The 15,893-nt window shown below is 36.6% G+C and overlaps 1 protein-coding gene across 25 annotated transcripts in view; it reads left to right on the forward strand.

Annotated features, from left to right (window-relative positions):
* The window catches only part of LOC132821115 (target of Nesh-SH3-like), a 348,093-nt gene that overhangs the window by 214,863 nt on the left and 117,337 nt on the right, over nt 1-15,893 (forward strand). The window contains exons 17-22 of one of the 25 annotated variants that reach the window (XM_060833679.1): nt 1,868-2,005; nt 3,223-3,360; nt 4,227-4,370; nt 10,819-10,962; nt 12,900-13,043; nt 14,478-14,621. The exons of 18 other annotated variants lie outside the window; for them this stretch is intronic. In XM_060833679.1, coding sequence (XP_060689662.1) covers nt 1,868-2,005; nt 3,223-3,360; nt 4,227-4,370; nt 10,819-10,962; nt 12,900-13,043; nt 14,478-14,621 — 852 coding nt within the window. The remainder of the gene's footprint in view (nt 1-1,867; nt 2,006-3,222; nt 3,361-4,226; nt 4,371-10,818; nt 10,963-12,899; nt 13,044-14,477; nt 14,622-15,893) is intronic. 6 more of the 25 variants (XM_060833681.1, XM_060833683.1, XM_060833684.1 and 3 more) reach the window with 6 other exon arrangements.

A 15,893-nucleotide genomic window follows, 5' to 3' on the forward strand; every position in this document is an offset into this window, starting at 1 on the left:
AATGAAACAGAGATAACATGAAAATTTCCACACCCCTGGGGCTTATGAGCAGTGTCCCTTGCATCAATTTGTTTAAAATGCATTCTGACAACAGATTCCACATGTTTTTTCTGGTAGAGCATTCTACATGCTATCGACAATCTCAGTCTCCCCGATTTCTTTATACCTCTGTTGCGAATCATTTTGAATTTGTGGTGACCATTAGTCATTGATGACATGACACAGGAAATAACCTTTTCTGTATTAAAACACATCATCATCATCTTGAAATTTCTGTTTGATCACTTCATTAACTTTCTGCTCCAACAAGATCATTCTAATGTTTCCAGTCTGTCTTCATGACAGAATGCTTCATTCCTGGTAACATTTTTCTCTATAGTATTTCTTCTTTACATTTTCTCAGACTCTTACATTTCTTTTCAATTGACATGCCCCAACATGATCGCAGTCCTTTGTAAAATACTGAATCAGTGATTTATGAAATTTTGGCAGGATATCTTTGATTAAATATTCTGTTGTGCTTTGGATAAATACAAGTAATTCAAATGCTTTTTTAACTATTTCATCAATCGTCCTTCCAGATTTAAATGTCTGTGCTGGAGGCACAGTCTTCAGCTCACCTACACTTTTCAAAGTTATGATTTGCTTTGCACAATATATTTAAAAAATGAATTTTATTTCATTTGAAAAAATAAATTGTCAATAAAGTGTATCATTTCATTCTTCCACATGTCATCATTGCATCAGCCTGTATCACCAGTTTATTTCTGTCACCTTGTGTCTATGACTCTCTTCCTTTATTTCATTGCTAGGTTTATGTCATCGCTAACATAATGTTGTTCACTTCTCCTGGGTTTGGCTAATTCGTACCAATTGAAAAGAGTCATGCACCCAAAACTGGTCGATACCACTGTAAACCACTGCTGAGTCTGTGGAATATCTGTCCATCAACACTTCCGTTTTCTATAATTTTGAATCCATATCATGCGTCATTCTTGATTCCATTGGCTTCCTTCTGATCAGGGTCTTATCTGCCACTTTGTTAAATGATCTGTAAGAGTTCTGAGACTCGAGCTGCTGCTCTGAAGACACGGGTTGCAATCCCAACATGGCAACAGGTGGTATTTAAGGAGTTCCGATAATAAATCAAGAATATAAAGCTTGTCTCAGTAATGGTGATCCTGCTAGCTGGTTATTGTAAAAATTCATCAAGTTCACTGATATGCTTTAGCGAATGGAAATCTGCTGTCCTTCCATGCTCTGGTCTACATGTGACTCCAAGTCACAGCATTGTGGTGGAAATATGACTTTTCCTGTAAGTAGACCAACAAGGCACTTGGATTGAAGTGACTGTAATTAGAGGTGGACAGCAAAAGCTGGCTCCATCAGCAACACCAGCATCTCAAAAACAAAGATGAAATTCAGCCACAAAAAGACCATAACAAAGTCCTGCTGAAACTTCTGATTCACCCTGGCCTTCTTACGTGATGTTTATTTTATACATAGTAATGGCTGACAGTAACTTTGCCAACCCATTATTACAGTGACTATAGTTCCAAGGTTCTCCCTAACCTTAACATAAAATTGTTTCCACCCTTCATATACCACTGCTCTAGCCAATGAGATTGAAAGATTGTTCCCACTGCCTTGACTGTTACTTTCTTTGCTTCTCTCAGTGACTATGTACAATTTGATATTGTATGAAATGTATTTTTAGATGCACATAGAATCCATTTAAAATAACAGTATAAGGATAAAATTGATTGTGTTTCAATGTAATGATCAGTAAATCAAATATATTTATCAATAAACCTAATTTTAGAGGAATTATGAATTTTGTTGCTGACTACCCTCTTATACTCTGCAGACCATCATGTGCCAACTCATTCTCCTAGTGTCTTCAGTTTAATCTCAGGATATAAACTGCTGGTCACTGACACTCCTTATGTATTCACACCAGTCATAGACTCTAAACCTACAGAGATAGCGGAGAAAGAAGTGACAGGTATTTCTAAGATTATTTCTGCTTGGAACATGAATAGAGTAAATAAAAATAATTGCATGTTGAGGTGTGTGTTAATACAAGAAAGGATTCTGACACATGCTGTATGTGCTTTGCCACATTTTATAAATAAATACACGTGATAGTCAGTGCACTGTCTTGCATGCAGCTCAATCAGTATTACTGTAAAAGTTCACAAAACCAGCAATACACTGTCAATCGTCTGAAATTTAGGCACTCTGCTTCTTTCTGTTAGCTTGTTTGATCAACAATCTTGCTTTGTGGAGCTTTGGAGTCTTTGCTTGGCTGGAATACATTTGTCAAATGATCAAGGTTGTACTGTTGTGGAGATTATTGGATGACAATTAGCTTTTGTTGTGGATGCAATTTAGTGCATGGTGTTCTGAGACTCAAGCTGCTGCTCTGAAGACACGGGTTGCAATCCCAACATGGCAACAGGTGATATTTAAGGGGTTCCAACAATAAATCAAGGATATAAAGCTTGTCTCAGTAATGGTGATCCTGCTAGCTGGTTATTGTAAAAATCCATCAAGTTACTGATATGCTTTAGCGAATGGAAATCTGCTGTCCTTCCATGGTCAGGTCTACATGTGACTCCAAGTCACAGCATTGTGGTGAAAATATGACTTTTCCTGTAAGTAGACCAACAAGGCACTTGGATCGAAGTGACTGTAATTAGAGGTGGACAGCAAAAGCTGGCTCCACCAGCAACACCAGCATCTCAAAAAAAAGATGAAATTCAGCCACAAAAAGACCATAACAAAGTCCTGCTGAAACGTCTTGATTCATGTTGGCCTTCTAACGTGATGTTTATTTTATACATAGTAATAGCTGACAGTAACTTTGCCAACCCATCATTACAGTGACTATAGTTTCCAAGTTTCTCCCTAACCTTTTTTTGATTATAACATCCGAACATTTCCACACTTCAGATACTACTGCTCTAGCCAATGAGATTGAAAGATTGTTCCCACTGCCTTGACTGTTACTTTCTTTGCTTCTCTCAGTAACTATGTTCAATTTGGTGTTGTATGAAATGTATTATTAGATGCACAGTAGAATCCATTTAAAATAGCAGTAAAAGGATAAGACTGATTGTGTTTCAATGTAATGATCAGTAAATCAAATATATTTATCAATAAACCTAATTTTAGAGGAATTATGAATTTTGTTGCTGACTGCCCTCTTATACTCTGCAGACCATCATGTGCCAACTCATTCTCCTAGTGTCTTCAGTTTAATCTCAGAAGATAAACTGCTGGTCACTGACACTCCTTATGTATTCACACCAGTCATAGACTCTAAACCTACAGAGATAGCGGAGAAAGAAGTGACAGGTATTTCTAAGATTATTTCTGCTTGGAACATGAATAGAGTAAATAAAAATAATTGCATGTTGAGGTGTGTGTTAATACAAGAAAGGATTCTGACACATGCTGTATGTGCTTTGCCACACTTTTATAAATAAATACACGTGATAGTCAGTGCACTGTCTTGCATGCAGCTCAATCAGTATTACTGTAAAAGTTCACAAAACCAGCAATACACTGTCAATCGTCTGAAATTTAGGCACTCTGCTTCATTTTGTTAGATTGTTTGATCAACATTCTTGCTTTGTGGAGCTTTTGAGTCTTTGCTTGGCTGGAATATATGTGTCAAATGATCAAGGCTGTACTGTTGTGGAAGTTATTGGATGACAATTAGCTTTTGTTGTGGACGCGATGTTAGTGCATGGAGTGTGTATTATCCAGCACTGTCTTGTGAAACTCTGAACAGGCACATATCGACTTTGTTCAAAACAATGTCCATTTCAAGGAAATGAAGCATTTCTGTCATTGCTGCTCACCATGCCTATTTCATAAACCCATTATCACTAGATGCTAAGTTTTTTGTATAATAAGTAACTTTTACATTATGGAAGTGATGTTAATGCATCTAGCTTCTGTTACCATATTATTATATGAATAACTTTTATCATTGAAATAAATATTTTACTTTCAGTAATGTTTCAAATTTGAATTAAATTTATTATTGTGATTTATTTGGTTATTTTAGAGTATATTTACTGGTTATTAGAACAACAGAATACTTCAACAGAACTCCATGAATGACCAGAAAAATTGATTATATTCCTCAAAACAACACTGGGATTATTTTTACAATTGATTAAGAACTTTGTATCTGGCTTCCTTCTTATCCTCAGCCGACCATGAGGTACCAGTCTCTGACACTCACAATGTGGTCAGTTCAGTCTCAACCAATGAGTTACCAGTCACTGACTCTCCCTATGTGCTCCATGCAGTCCCAGGATCTGAACCTGCTAAGATAGGGAAGGATGAATTTACAGGTACTTCTGACAATTATTGTTTTTAGTATTAAGAAAGGAATGCGGTATACAGTATGCCATGTTGAGGTTTGTGCAACAGAACCAGAGAGTTAAGACATAATCTATATATTTTATGCCACAATTCTGCAGTTACATCAGTGGTTTAGATATCTATGAAACACATTGATCATTGTTACTGAAGTATATGATTGGACCAAACTGCTGCATTTGTCCTGGATTTTATTTCATTTTTCTGCCTCTTTTGAATTATTAATCAGCAAGCTAATTTCATTAAGTTTGACCCACAGACTTTAAAAAGGACATCAAGATGTTCACATTAGAAAAGGTAGAACACAGGGTTACAGGGCTGTGAAAATTTAGAAGAAATTAACTTGGCGGAGGGAAGGAGCTTCCAGTGGATTTTAGCAGCTTTCAAAGTGAATAGACCTGCAGACTCTGATGACATGTACCAGATCTTGCTGAGGGAGGCAAGTGGGGAGATATCAGGGGCCGTAGCAGTAACTTTCAGATCCTGTCTGACCATAGGTGAGGTGCCAGTGGACTGGAGGAATGTTAGCATTGTCCTATTTTTTAAAAAGGGAGGAAGGGATAGATATTGAAATTACAGGCTTGTCAGTCTAACCTCAGGGGTGGGGAATTCATTAAAAAGAATTCTGAGGGACAGAATATGTCTTCACTTGAAGAAAGATGGATTAATCATTAATAGTCCTTGGATAAACTCCAAAGAACAAAATGCAGCACAGAGTGATTTGGGTGTTCATGTGCATGAAACACAAGAAGTTAGCATTGCAGGTGCAGCAAGTAGTTAAGAAAGCAATTTGAATTTTGGCTGTCATTGCTCAGGAGATTGGAGTTTAAAAATAAGGAAGTCTTTTTACAATTTTACAGGGTGTTCTTGCAGCTGAAGTACTGTTTGTAGTTTTGGTCCCCCAGGTTGTACTGGCATTGGAGATAGTTCAGAAAAGATTGACTAGGTTCATCCTTAGTCTGTAGGTTTGACTTACAAGCAAGACTAAACAGTTTAAACCTGTGAAAATTAGGTCAATGTCCCTCATGGCACATTGATCAAGTAATAAGAACCCATAGGATCCAAAGCAAAGGGACATGTTGGCTGAGGTGGGCAGTCATTGTTCTGTGACTGGAAATCTGCTTCCAGTAGAGTTCCACAGGGGTTGATGCTCGGGCCTGTGGGGTTTGTGGTGTACGTTAATGGTTGGACATTAATGTAGGGGCTTGATCGAGAAGTTCATAGACAACACAAAAATTGATAGTGAGGAGAATAGCCATAGGTTGAAGAAGGAAATCAATAGATTGGTCAAGTGGTTGGACCAGTGACAAATAGCAAAAGAAATAAAATAAAGGAACAGAATTATGCTATTCAGCTCATCCAGATTTCTCCACCATTTAATATGATTATAGCCGATCAAACTTTTACTTCAATAACCTTTACCCGCACTAACCTCATAACCCTTTGTGCCATTGATAGTTAAAAATTTTATTAACCTGCAAGTATACTGATATACTGAGATTCCACTGTTGTCGAGGTAGAGAATTCTAAACATTTGCCACCTTCTGGGTAAAATCTTTCACCAGACTATCCATTGTCCTTCAGAAGAGGTCTTTTCTGTGATTGATAAAGCCCCATGATCCCTTTGTGTTGATATTCTATTCTTTTTTGATTAAATGCAAATAATCCAAATGCTTTCTTAAGCATTTCATTAACCATCCTTCCAGATTTAAGGTTTTTATATATTTAAAGTCTGGTTGAAGATTTGTAGCTCGGGTGTCCGTTGTTGTGGTTCTGTTCGCCGAGCTGGAAGTTTTTGCTGCAAACGTTTCGTTCCCTGGCTAGGGAACATCATCAGTGCTATTGGAGCCTCCTGTGAAGCGCTGCTTTGCTGTTTCTTCCGGTATTTATAGTGGTTTGTTCTTGCCGTTTCCGGGTGTCAGTTTCAGCTGTAGTGGTTTGTATGTGGGGTCCAGGTCTATGTGTCTGTTAATGAAGTTTGTGGATGAATGCCATGCCTCTAGGAATTCCCTGGCTGTTCTCTGTCTGGCTTGTCCTATGATGGTCGTGTTTTCCCAGTCAAATTCATGTTCCTGGTTGTCTGAGTGTATGGCTACTAGGGATAGCTGGTCGTGTCGTTTTGTGGCTAGCTGATGTTCATGAATGCGGATTGTTAGCTTTCTTCCTGTTTGTCCTATATAGTGTTTTTATATATGGCAGCACAGTCTTCAGCTCACCTACACTTTTTAAATAATTATGCTATTTCTAGTACACTGTCTGCCTAAATTTCTTTATCCCTGCATGTATACATTCATACATCTCCTCACAAACAATATTTTAACTCATGACACTATTCTGTCTCTTTTATATTGTGCGTACAATTGTCATGAGTAATTTTATTTCTTTGTCAAGTTTGTGACCTTATGGTATGGCTCCATCTACCTGAGTCTCATTCATTTATAACAATTAAATTAGAATAATAAACCTAAAACTGACGTAGGTGATACCACTGTAAATCACCTCCCAGTCTGTGAAGTGTCGATCTGCCATCGTTCTCTGCTTTATGACACATTGCATCAATGTTACTTCCTCATTCTTAATTCTATGGCTTCCATCCTAACTGACATTTTGCATGACACTTAATTGAATGCCTTACGAATGTCCAGAGACCAAGGCTAGTGTTCTAAAGGTGGCTCAAGTCTCAAAATGGCAACTGGTGGAATTTAAAATACTTCAATTAATAAATCTGGAACATAAAACTAATCTCAGTAGTAGTGATCATGTTGGCTATCATCATTTTTTGTAAAACCATATGGTTCAGTAATGTTCTTTAGGCAAGATCTGCTAGCCTTACCTGGTCTGTCCTACATGTGACTCTAGACCCAGTGTGATTGTCTCTTAACTGTCCACTTATTGAGTGGCTTGCTCCATCATAAACAGGGGCAATTAGGGAAGGCCAACATGTTCTCTCCTGTCAATGACACCCACTTCCCATTAAGGAGTAATGGGAAAATAAAGTCAACAGGGGTCTTCAGTAGCAATTCGTTGTATGTCTTGATACAGTTTAGAATATATCTACCACATTATCTTAACCAATCATCTCTATCATCACATCAAGTAATCAAAGTAAGCTATTCAGTCACAATAACTCTGATACAATAATGCTAGATTTTATTGATTTACCTTGTCCTGTTAAATAAAAAGTTTATTTTATATTTAATAACAATCTTGAGGAACTTCCCCAACTTAGAGTCATAGAGTCATAGAAATGCACAGCATGGAAACAGACCCTTCCGTCCAACCCGTCCATGCGTGCTGTCTAGTTTCCAAGTTTCACCCTAATGTTTTTAGAAAGCTTCCATTCTTCAGATATTACTGCTCTGTCCAATGAAGGTTGAAAGATTGTGCCCAATGTCTACCATTACTTTCTTTGCTTCTTCCAAGGAGTTTGGATGCATTACACAGAACATGGTGATGTATGAAATGTATTATTAGATGAATAATGTACAAATCCAATTAATTTAAAGTGCTAATGAAGGAATATGACCAATTGTGCTTCAATGTAATGCCCAGTAAATTCAGCATTAATAAATCTTGCATTATTTTTGAGAGGTTATGACTATTGTATCCACCTTCCTTCCTATTCCCTCAGACCGTCAAGTCCCAACTCCTGACACTCCTATTGTCTTCAGTTTAATCTCCAAATATAAACTGCCGGTCACTGATGCCCCTAATTATTCAAACCAGTCATAAAATCTGAACCTGCAGCAACAGTAGAGAATGAAATGATAGGTATTTCTGAGACTATTTCTGCCTGGGACATGAACTCCTAAATGGAGTAAATAGTAAGAGATGCATGTTGAGGTGTGTGTTAGTACAAGAAGAGATTTTGACATGCTGTAGCTGCTATGCCACAGTTTTAAAATTGAAATGTGTTTGAGAGGGGCTATCTTGCATGCAGCTGATTCAGTGATGTTGCACAAAGTGTATGAAGTCAGCAACACATTGCTTATTCATTGGTATTTCTGCATTTTGCTTCTCTTTACTGGATTGTTTGAACAAGGTCCTTGTTTCATGGAGTTTTGAGGCTGTGCTTGACCAGTAATAGACTTTCAAGGCTGTACTTTGTGGTTTTTATTGGATGATAATTGGCTGTGTTTTGGAAGCATTGTTAGTGCATGAGGTATCAGTTACTGCATCATTTGCCTTTGAACCTTCTGGAAAGCATTGCTTTGCACAAAATATACAAAATGTAAAATAATCACAGCACATTTTATGAAATTTAAGCATTTTTGTTATCCCTTTAGATTATTTCCTCAGTATGCTTAGTTAATAAAGTTTAGAGACCTTGTTTTGTTCTAAAGTGTCTGGCCACCAACCATCACTATATTGTGAAATATATTGGACAAAACTGAACTTCTATATGGTGACTTCAATATTATTATATTGAGTTCTTGTAGTTACATCATTGTTAAAGGGATCTTTAGCATGACATTGACTTAATTAATCTACACAATATAATTTAGTTTCAAAGGGAATATGGTGTAATTAATTATTTTGGAATGCGTTTAATTATAAAGACAAAATATTGCACAGAGTGCTATACTGCCATCCAGAAATATAAATATACTCTCCAAAATAACACAGTATTTCTACCCAGAGATTAAGAATTTTGTATTTGAGCTCCTTCTTATCCCCAGCAGACCAGGAGGTGCCACCCTCTGACACTTGCAATGTATTCAATTCAATCCCAGACAATGGCCTGCCAGTCATTGATTCTCCATATATCATCAGTCCAATCGCAGAGAATGAATCTGATTAAGCAGGAAAAGTTGAATTTTCAGCTACTTCTAATAATAGTTGTAGCTTTTGTGTAAATTAAGGAATGGAGTAAAGTGAATTTTGGATAGACCACAGCTTTACCATTAACTCTGTATTTGGCTTATTTGTTGTCAATTCATACCCTTGCACGGCATCAATTCAATCCCTTCTATATCTGATATAATTGGTATGTTTCACTTATGTTTTGATCTTTTGGCTGTGTGCTTTTTTTTAATGAAGTATGGGCACAGTGCATCAAACAGGATATCAAGCCATTGCAAAGGATGGGGATTTGCTAACATGGAAGTCAAGAGAAGGCCTTCTGTTTTGTTGAGAGACTGGAGAAGCTTGGATGATTCTGTTTAGAGTAAAGAAGATTAAAGGGACATTGAATAACTGTGCTCAAATTCTGAGAGATTTAGACAAGGAAAGTTGCGAATGAGATGAAGGTCAGCAAGCAAAAGACATTCTTGAGGGAATCTGTAAAAGAAACAAAGGTGTCATGAGGAGAAATGTTCTTGCTCAATAAGTCATTGTGACTGGAATGCACTGCATGAATAGATAGCGCATGTGGCTCCAACAGTATCTTGCAGAAAGGACTTGGATAGATATTTGAAGAAGCAAATACAGGACAAGGAGCAAAACACAGTGGGTTGAGACTAATCTGATAACTCTTAAAGAACTGCAGCAAACATAATGGGCCTCTAGCTTCCTTCCATGCTGTCTGGTTCAGATACCGTACTTGGTTGACTTCATTGTTATTCGGCTGTGGTGTTTATTGGATGATACGTATATTTTATGTCCTGAAAATAATGTCAAACATAGAGTCAGCTTCATCAGTTTTATATTGAAATGTTGGAATATTGTTAAATTATTAATCAATATATTATCTTCTGTGGAGTTTAATATTATATCAAAAGTATTGTCTATTACATGGCTATGGCTGCATTTAAATCCAATGGAAGTGTTGCACCAAAAACTTGGTGAGGTTCCCCAAACTGTTCGTTTCAGATGGGATACCCCAAGTGAGAAAAAATGAACTGGCTTCCCTTCTTTATTCGTGTAGATGCTGTGCCCCCCACTTTTTATTAGTTAAATGAATATGGGATTTAAGTGTGTGTGTGTGTGTGAGTCCTGATGGTCAATGCATGGTTTTGCATGGAGCCCATCTATTTTTGTTGCACAAAGATATTAAACTAATGGTCCACAGCACTGTCCTAGAATTTTTACATTTTGTTCATCTCTGTTGATTTTTTTTTTGTACAGGTTTCTTGTTTGATGAAGTTTGTCCTTGAGTATACAGTGCATAGTCATCCTATCAACATTATATTTTACATAGTGGAAAGAGTGTTGCTCTACAGTATGTTTGATGACAAATCATTTACCTAAAAATCATTTTGAATAATATTGCATTAATTTATTTAAACAGAGTATAATTTAATATTATAAGCAATATATTATTGCATAGTGTAATTGTAGGTAGCATTTAATTATTATTAAAAAGAATACTACAACACTGCTATGTTAATGTCCAGGAATATAGATGTAATTCGTCAAAACAGCATGAAACATTTTTATCCAGGGATTAAGAAATTTGTATGGTTTTCCTCTTATCACCAGCAGATCATGAGGTGACAACCTCTGACACCCACAATCAATTCAATTTCATCTCAGACAATGAGATGCTGATCACTAACTCTCCTAATGTTTTGAGTCTAATCCCAGATTCTGAATCTGCTAATATCGAGGAGAAAGAAATTACAGGTACTTCTAACAATATTTGTATCTTTGATGTGAACTCAGAAATTGAATATATAATAATTCCACATTCACGCTTGTGCTACAGTGACAAATGGTTGGGACACATGCTCCAGACATTATGGGTGAAATTTAATGGAACCCAAGTGGATTTAGCCTATTAGTAGGAGAACCATTGGAAAGCCTATGTTTCTTCTGAGGTGGGTCCCAACTGGGCTAAGTCTCTGTCCCATATTTAAGAGACAAACGATAGATCTTTCATAGAATTCGGAGTTCCAGGGTTATAAATCCTGCCTGTTGAGAACTCCTGTTCAATCAGAGGCCAGCAGTTCTCTGGTGCAGGCAATGCCACTGGGAGTGGTAGTGGCTGCAGCTGGTATTGCATCCATGGAGAGACCTAAGATCACTGAGAGACCCAGGACAGAAGTAAGTGAGGGCAGACTGGGGATCACTGTGCTGTTATGGGGATGGTGTTGGTAGAGTGTTTGGAGTCAGATGTGGGAGGTGGCCATACCCATGTTCAATGCTGAGTACCTCAATTGGTCTCTAACTATCTTCAAAAGAGGACCCTGTCCAGAAATTAGTTATAGACACAATAAGGCTTTGACAAAGTTATGCTGATCGTCTTGATTCATTCTGACCTTTTTAATGTGAAAGCATTTTTTAAAACTTAATAATGGCTTTCAGTAACTTTTCCAACAGCAATTTTGGGTCACTGAATCAAAGAATCAAAGATTTAGTATGATACAGAAGGAGGCCATTCAGCCCATCATGTCTGCAGCATTTCTTTGAGCATTTTGAATTTGTATCAAACTCCTGACTTTTCCCATTAACATTATCTATTTTTGAGTAATCATCCAATTTACTCTTGAATGCCTGCCTCTACCACTCTTCCAGGCAGTGCATTCTGAACTTGGACCACTTGCTGTGTGATAAAGTTTTTTTTCTCACCTCGCATTTGCTTCTTTTGCAAAACACTCGGAATCTATGCCATCTGGTTTTCGATCCATTACCATAAGAACTGTTTCTCCTCATCGTATTCTGTCCAGAGCCTTCACGATTTTGAAAACTTTTATCAAGTGTCCCTTCAGTCTTCTCCTCTTCAAGGAAACCAATCTTAACTTCTCCAATCTGTCCTTATAACTGTAGTTTCTCATCTCTGGAACCTTTTCTTCACTCCTTTCAACACATTCATATTTTTCCTAAAGTGTGTTACCCAGAACTGGAAGCTGAGGTCTAACCTGTGTCTTTATGCAACTTCAACATAACTTCTCTGCTCTTGTACTATATGCCCCCATTAATGAAGCCGAGATTACTGTAGTTATTTTAGCAGCTCTCACTATTTATCCAGCAACTTTAATGAGTTATGCACATAAACAGCTGTTGCATACTGTTTAGAATAATGTCCTTTATTTTATATTGCCTTTCTATATTCTTTTTACCAAAGAGCATCATACTTCTCTGTATTGAATTTTGTTTACAACACTCCCCAACTATTGCATCAACTTAATGTTTTTTTTAAAAACTCTACATTGTTCTCCTTACAGTTTTTGGTTCTTCCGAGTTTTGTCATCAAACTTGAAAGTTGTCCCCACCAAGATTTAAACTTTCTTGAATAGTGGTTTAACATCATCCAGTCTCTGGTTCTACTTCTGTACCCAGTGAAAATTGAAAAGTTGTAACCAATATCTCTTCTATATTTTCCTCTGCTTCTTTTAGTGACATTAGATGCATTATTTAGAGTTTAGACTTCTATGAAATGCTTGTTAGATATATAATGTGTACTTAAACTGGAATCCATTTAAAGTGATAATGATGAATTAATAAAACCAATTGTGCTATATTGTTAAACAATAATGATTAATATCAAATGTATTACTTTAGTTATTTTGGGTGTTATTTTCATGGGAGATTAAAAATTTTGGATTCATTCTTATCCCCAGCAGACCATGAAGTGCCAACTCCCTACGCTCCTAATGTGTTCAGTTTAATCTCACAATCTGAACTTCCAGTCACTGACATCCCCAATGTATTCAAACCAATGTTAGAACCTGAACCTGCAGAGATAGCAGACAAAGAAGGTACAGGTACTTCTGGCAGTATTTTTTGATGTGATCTCAATAATGTGGTGAATAATTATAAGTGCATGTTGAGGTTTGTACTGAAACAAGACAAGGTCTTTTGATTCTATGCCACACTTGTCAGTTCAATAACTGTTCATTTATTTGTGTGTAAGGTATATTCAATATCAGTACACTCTCTTGCATGGGTGCATTCAGTGCCATGTGAATTAAATGAGAAATCTGCAAGAGAAATTTACAGTCTTCAAATTAAGCTTTTCACTTGTTGCTCATGATAAGGATAGTAACACCTTATTGTGAATATTGAAGCTTATGCTTGGCAAATGGTGCTACATTATAATGCTAATGTATTCATTAATGCAATTCTAATATTTTATTCATGAGCAATTAAGAATTTTGTATCTGACTTCCTTCTAATTCCTTCAATCCATGAGATGAGAGGCGGTGACACTTCAAATGTGTTAAATTTAATCTCACATTCTACGCTGTTGGTCGCTGACATGCCTAATTTGTTAAATTCAATCCCACAATCTTAATCTGTTAACATAAAAGAGAAAATATTTTAGTTTCAGGTATTTCTGATAATATTGATGCCTTTGGTCTGAATTTAGGAATAGAATAATTACAAAGGTTTGTGCTATCATGACAGCTGGTTGGGACACAAGCTGTCGATGCTATGCTAGAGCTTTGCAATTTTACGAGTCTTCAGTTTAACAGCATGAAAATCAGATTTGGTCATCTTTAATTCATCTTGCGTAGAACATGTTCATTTGGTGTTTCCAACGTTGTCTTTGCTTCAAATATGAACTCCGGAGTAGAATGCATTCTTACATCCATATTACGAGTAATGTTAAAGTGACAGGATATTGGATGTGCTGCAGCTGTTTGTCACAGTTTTACAGTTAAATAAATATTCAGTTTGGCTGAAATATATTTGATAGTTCACTACGTTGCAATGAATTTATTCATTACTGTTGCACAAAGTATGTGAAATTGGTAATTTATTGCACATATTCCATAATACATTTTGCTTATGTCAGTTACATTACTTGGTTAGACATTCTTGCTTGTTTCTTGAAGTTTGCAGCCAGTGAGGTCTCTGTCAATCTCTTCTGGCTATATTAGTGTTGGATAATAATTAGGTTTACTTGTTTTGAATGTGTTGATATATAATATATTTGTTGTCATATCAGTCTTGTATAAGTCATTTAAAATAATATTGAATTAATTACTTCACACAATAAGTCTAAGTTAGTATTTTAGGAAATATATTTAATAATGCACTATATTTAGTTACATTGGAGTCACTTTAAAGTAATTATAATGAAAGATGATAAATTCTGCAATAGTACTGTATTGATGTCCAGTAATATATAACATTTAGATTACTTTCACTTGAGATTAAAAAAAAGTTGTGTTTGGCTTCATTTTTATCCCCAGCAGACAGTGAGGTGCAAACACCTGACACTCGTAATGTGTTACATTTACTCCAAGACTATGAGCTGCCGGTCAGTGACCCTCCATATCTGTTCAGTTCAATCCCAGAATTTGAACCTTCCAAAATAGTAAAGAATGAAGTTACAGGTATTTCTGACTACATAATAAATACATGTTTATGTTTGTGTTAACATGACAGTTGGTTAGGTCACAGTCTTTCAATCTTATACCATGCTTTTACACTTAACTGTTTGTTTTAGTTGTGTGAACAGAGTATTTGATAGTAAATGCATGACTGCATTGTATTTAAGCATGGCACGGTGGCTCAGCGGTTAGCACTGCTGCCTCACAGCACCAGCATCGCCAGGTTTGATTCCAGCCGCGGGTGACTGTCTGTTGGGAGTTTGAACATTCTCCCCGTGTCTGCGTGGGTTTCCTCCGGATGCTCCACTTTCCTCCCATAGTGCAAAGATGTGCAGGTCAGGTGAATTGGCTATGATAAATTGCCCATAGTGTTAGGTGCATTAGTCAGGGGGAAATGGGTCTGGGCGGTGTGGACTTGTTGGGCCAAAGGGCCTGTTTCCACACTGTGGGGAATCTAATCTAAATACCTGTTGCACAACATACATGAAAAATGCAATTTCTCTGCAATTTTTAATATTTTTGTTGGATTTTGTTGGGAACCACAATTTAAGAAAGTTGCTGAGGCAGTGGAAATTGCATTGTTTGATTGAAATTAAAGATGAGGATTTAGCACTTGTTTAGAGAGTAGAGTAATTGGAATGGTTTGCCCCAGAATGAACAAGAAGAGATTTGACAGATATTTTTAAATTCTGATTGGTTTGAAGGGGTGAACAGTAGAAACTGATTTTGGTCGTTTTCGGGTTGTGATCGATGGACATTAATGATACAATATGCAGAAAAAAAATGAGTGATGAATCTTTTTTAGCAGCAAGTTGTTCTCTGGAATACACAGGATGGTGGGTGCAGCTTCTATATACAAGGGATCTAAACAAATAGGGCAAACAATACAGTACAATATTGAAAGAGCAGAGAATGAGATTAATCGAACATGTATCTGTGCCAACACTTTAAAATATAAGCATGACAGGTCTGTATTTGTACAGTATGATTCCATGATCTTGGCATTAAACTTTGCTGTAAAGTGTCTATTAACCTATCATCACTGCAATACACTGTGGTGATGCTTATTGGATAACGAATGTAGAGGGAACTGTATGGCCACATTGAGTGTCATATTAGATTTGCATAAAACATATTATTGAAGTAATTAAACAGTACATCATCTGTAGAGTTCACTATTGTATAAAAGGTAAATAAACAATTTGTGATGAGACTTGAATCTAAGTTATTGTCAAGGAGTAAAATAAATTGTGCTGTGTTGTTACAATGTAATGA

The sequence above is a fragment of the Hemiscyllium ocellatum genome, chromosome 12 (assembly GCF_020745735.1).
Source record: "Hemiscyllium ocellatum isolate sHemOce1 chromosome 12, sHemOce1.pat.X.cur, whole genome shotgun sequence".
Lineage (NCBI taxonomy): Eukaryota > Metazoa > Chordata > Chondrichthyes > Orectolobiformes > Hemiscylliidae > Hemiscyllium > Hemiscyllium ocellatum.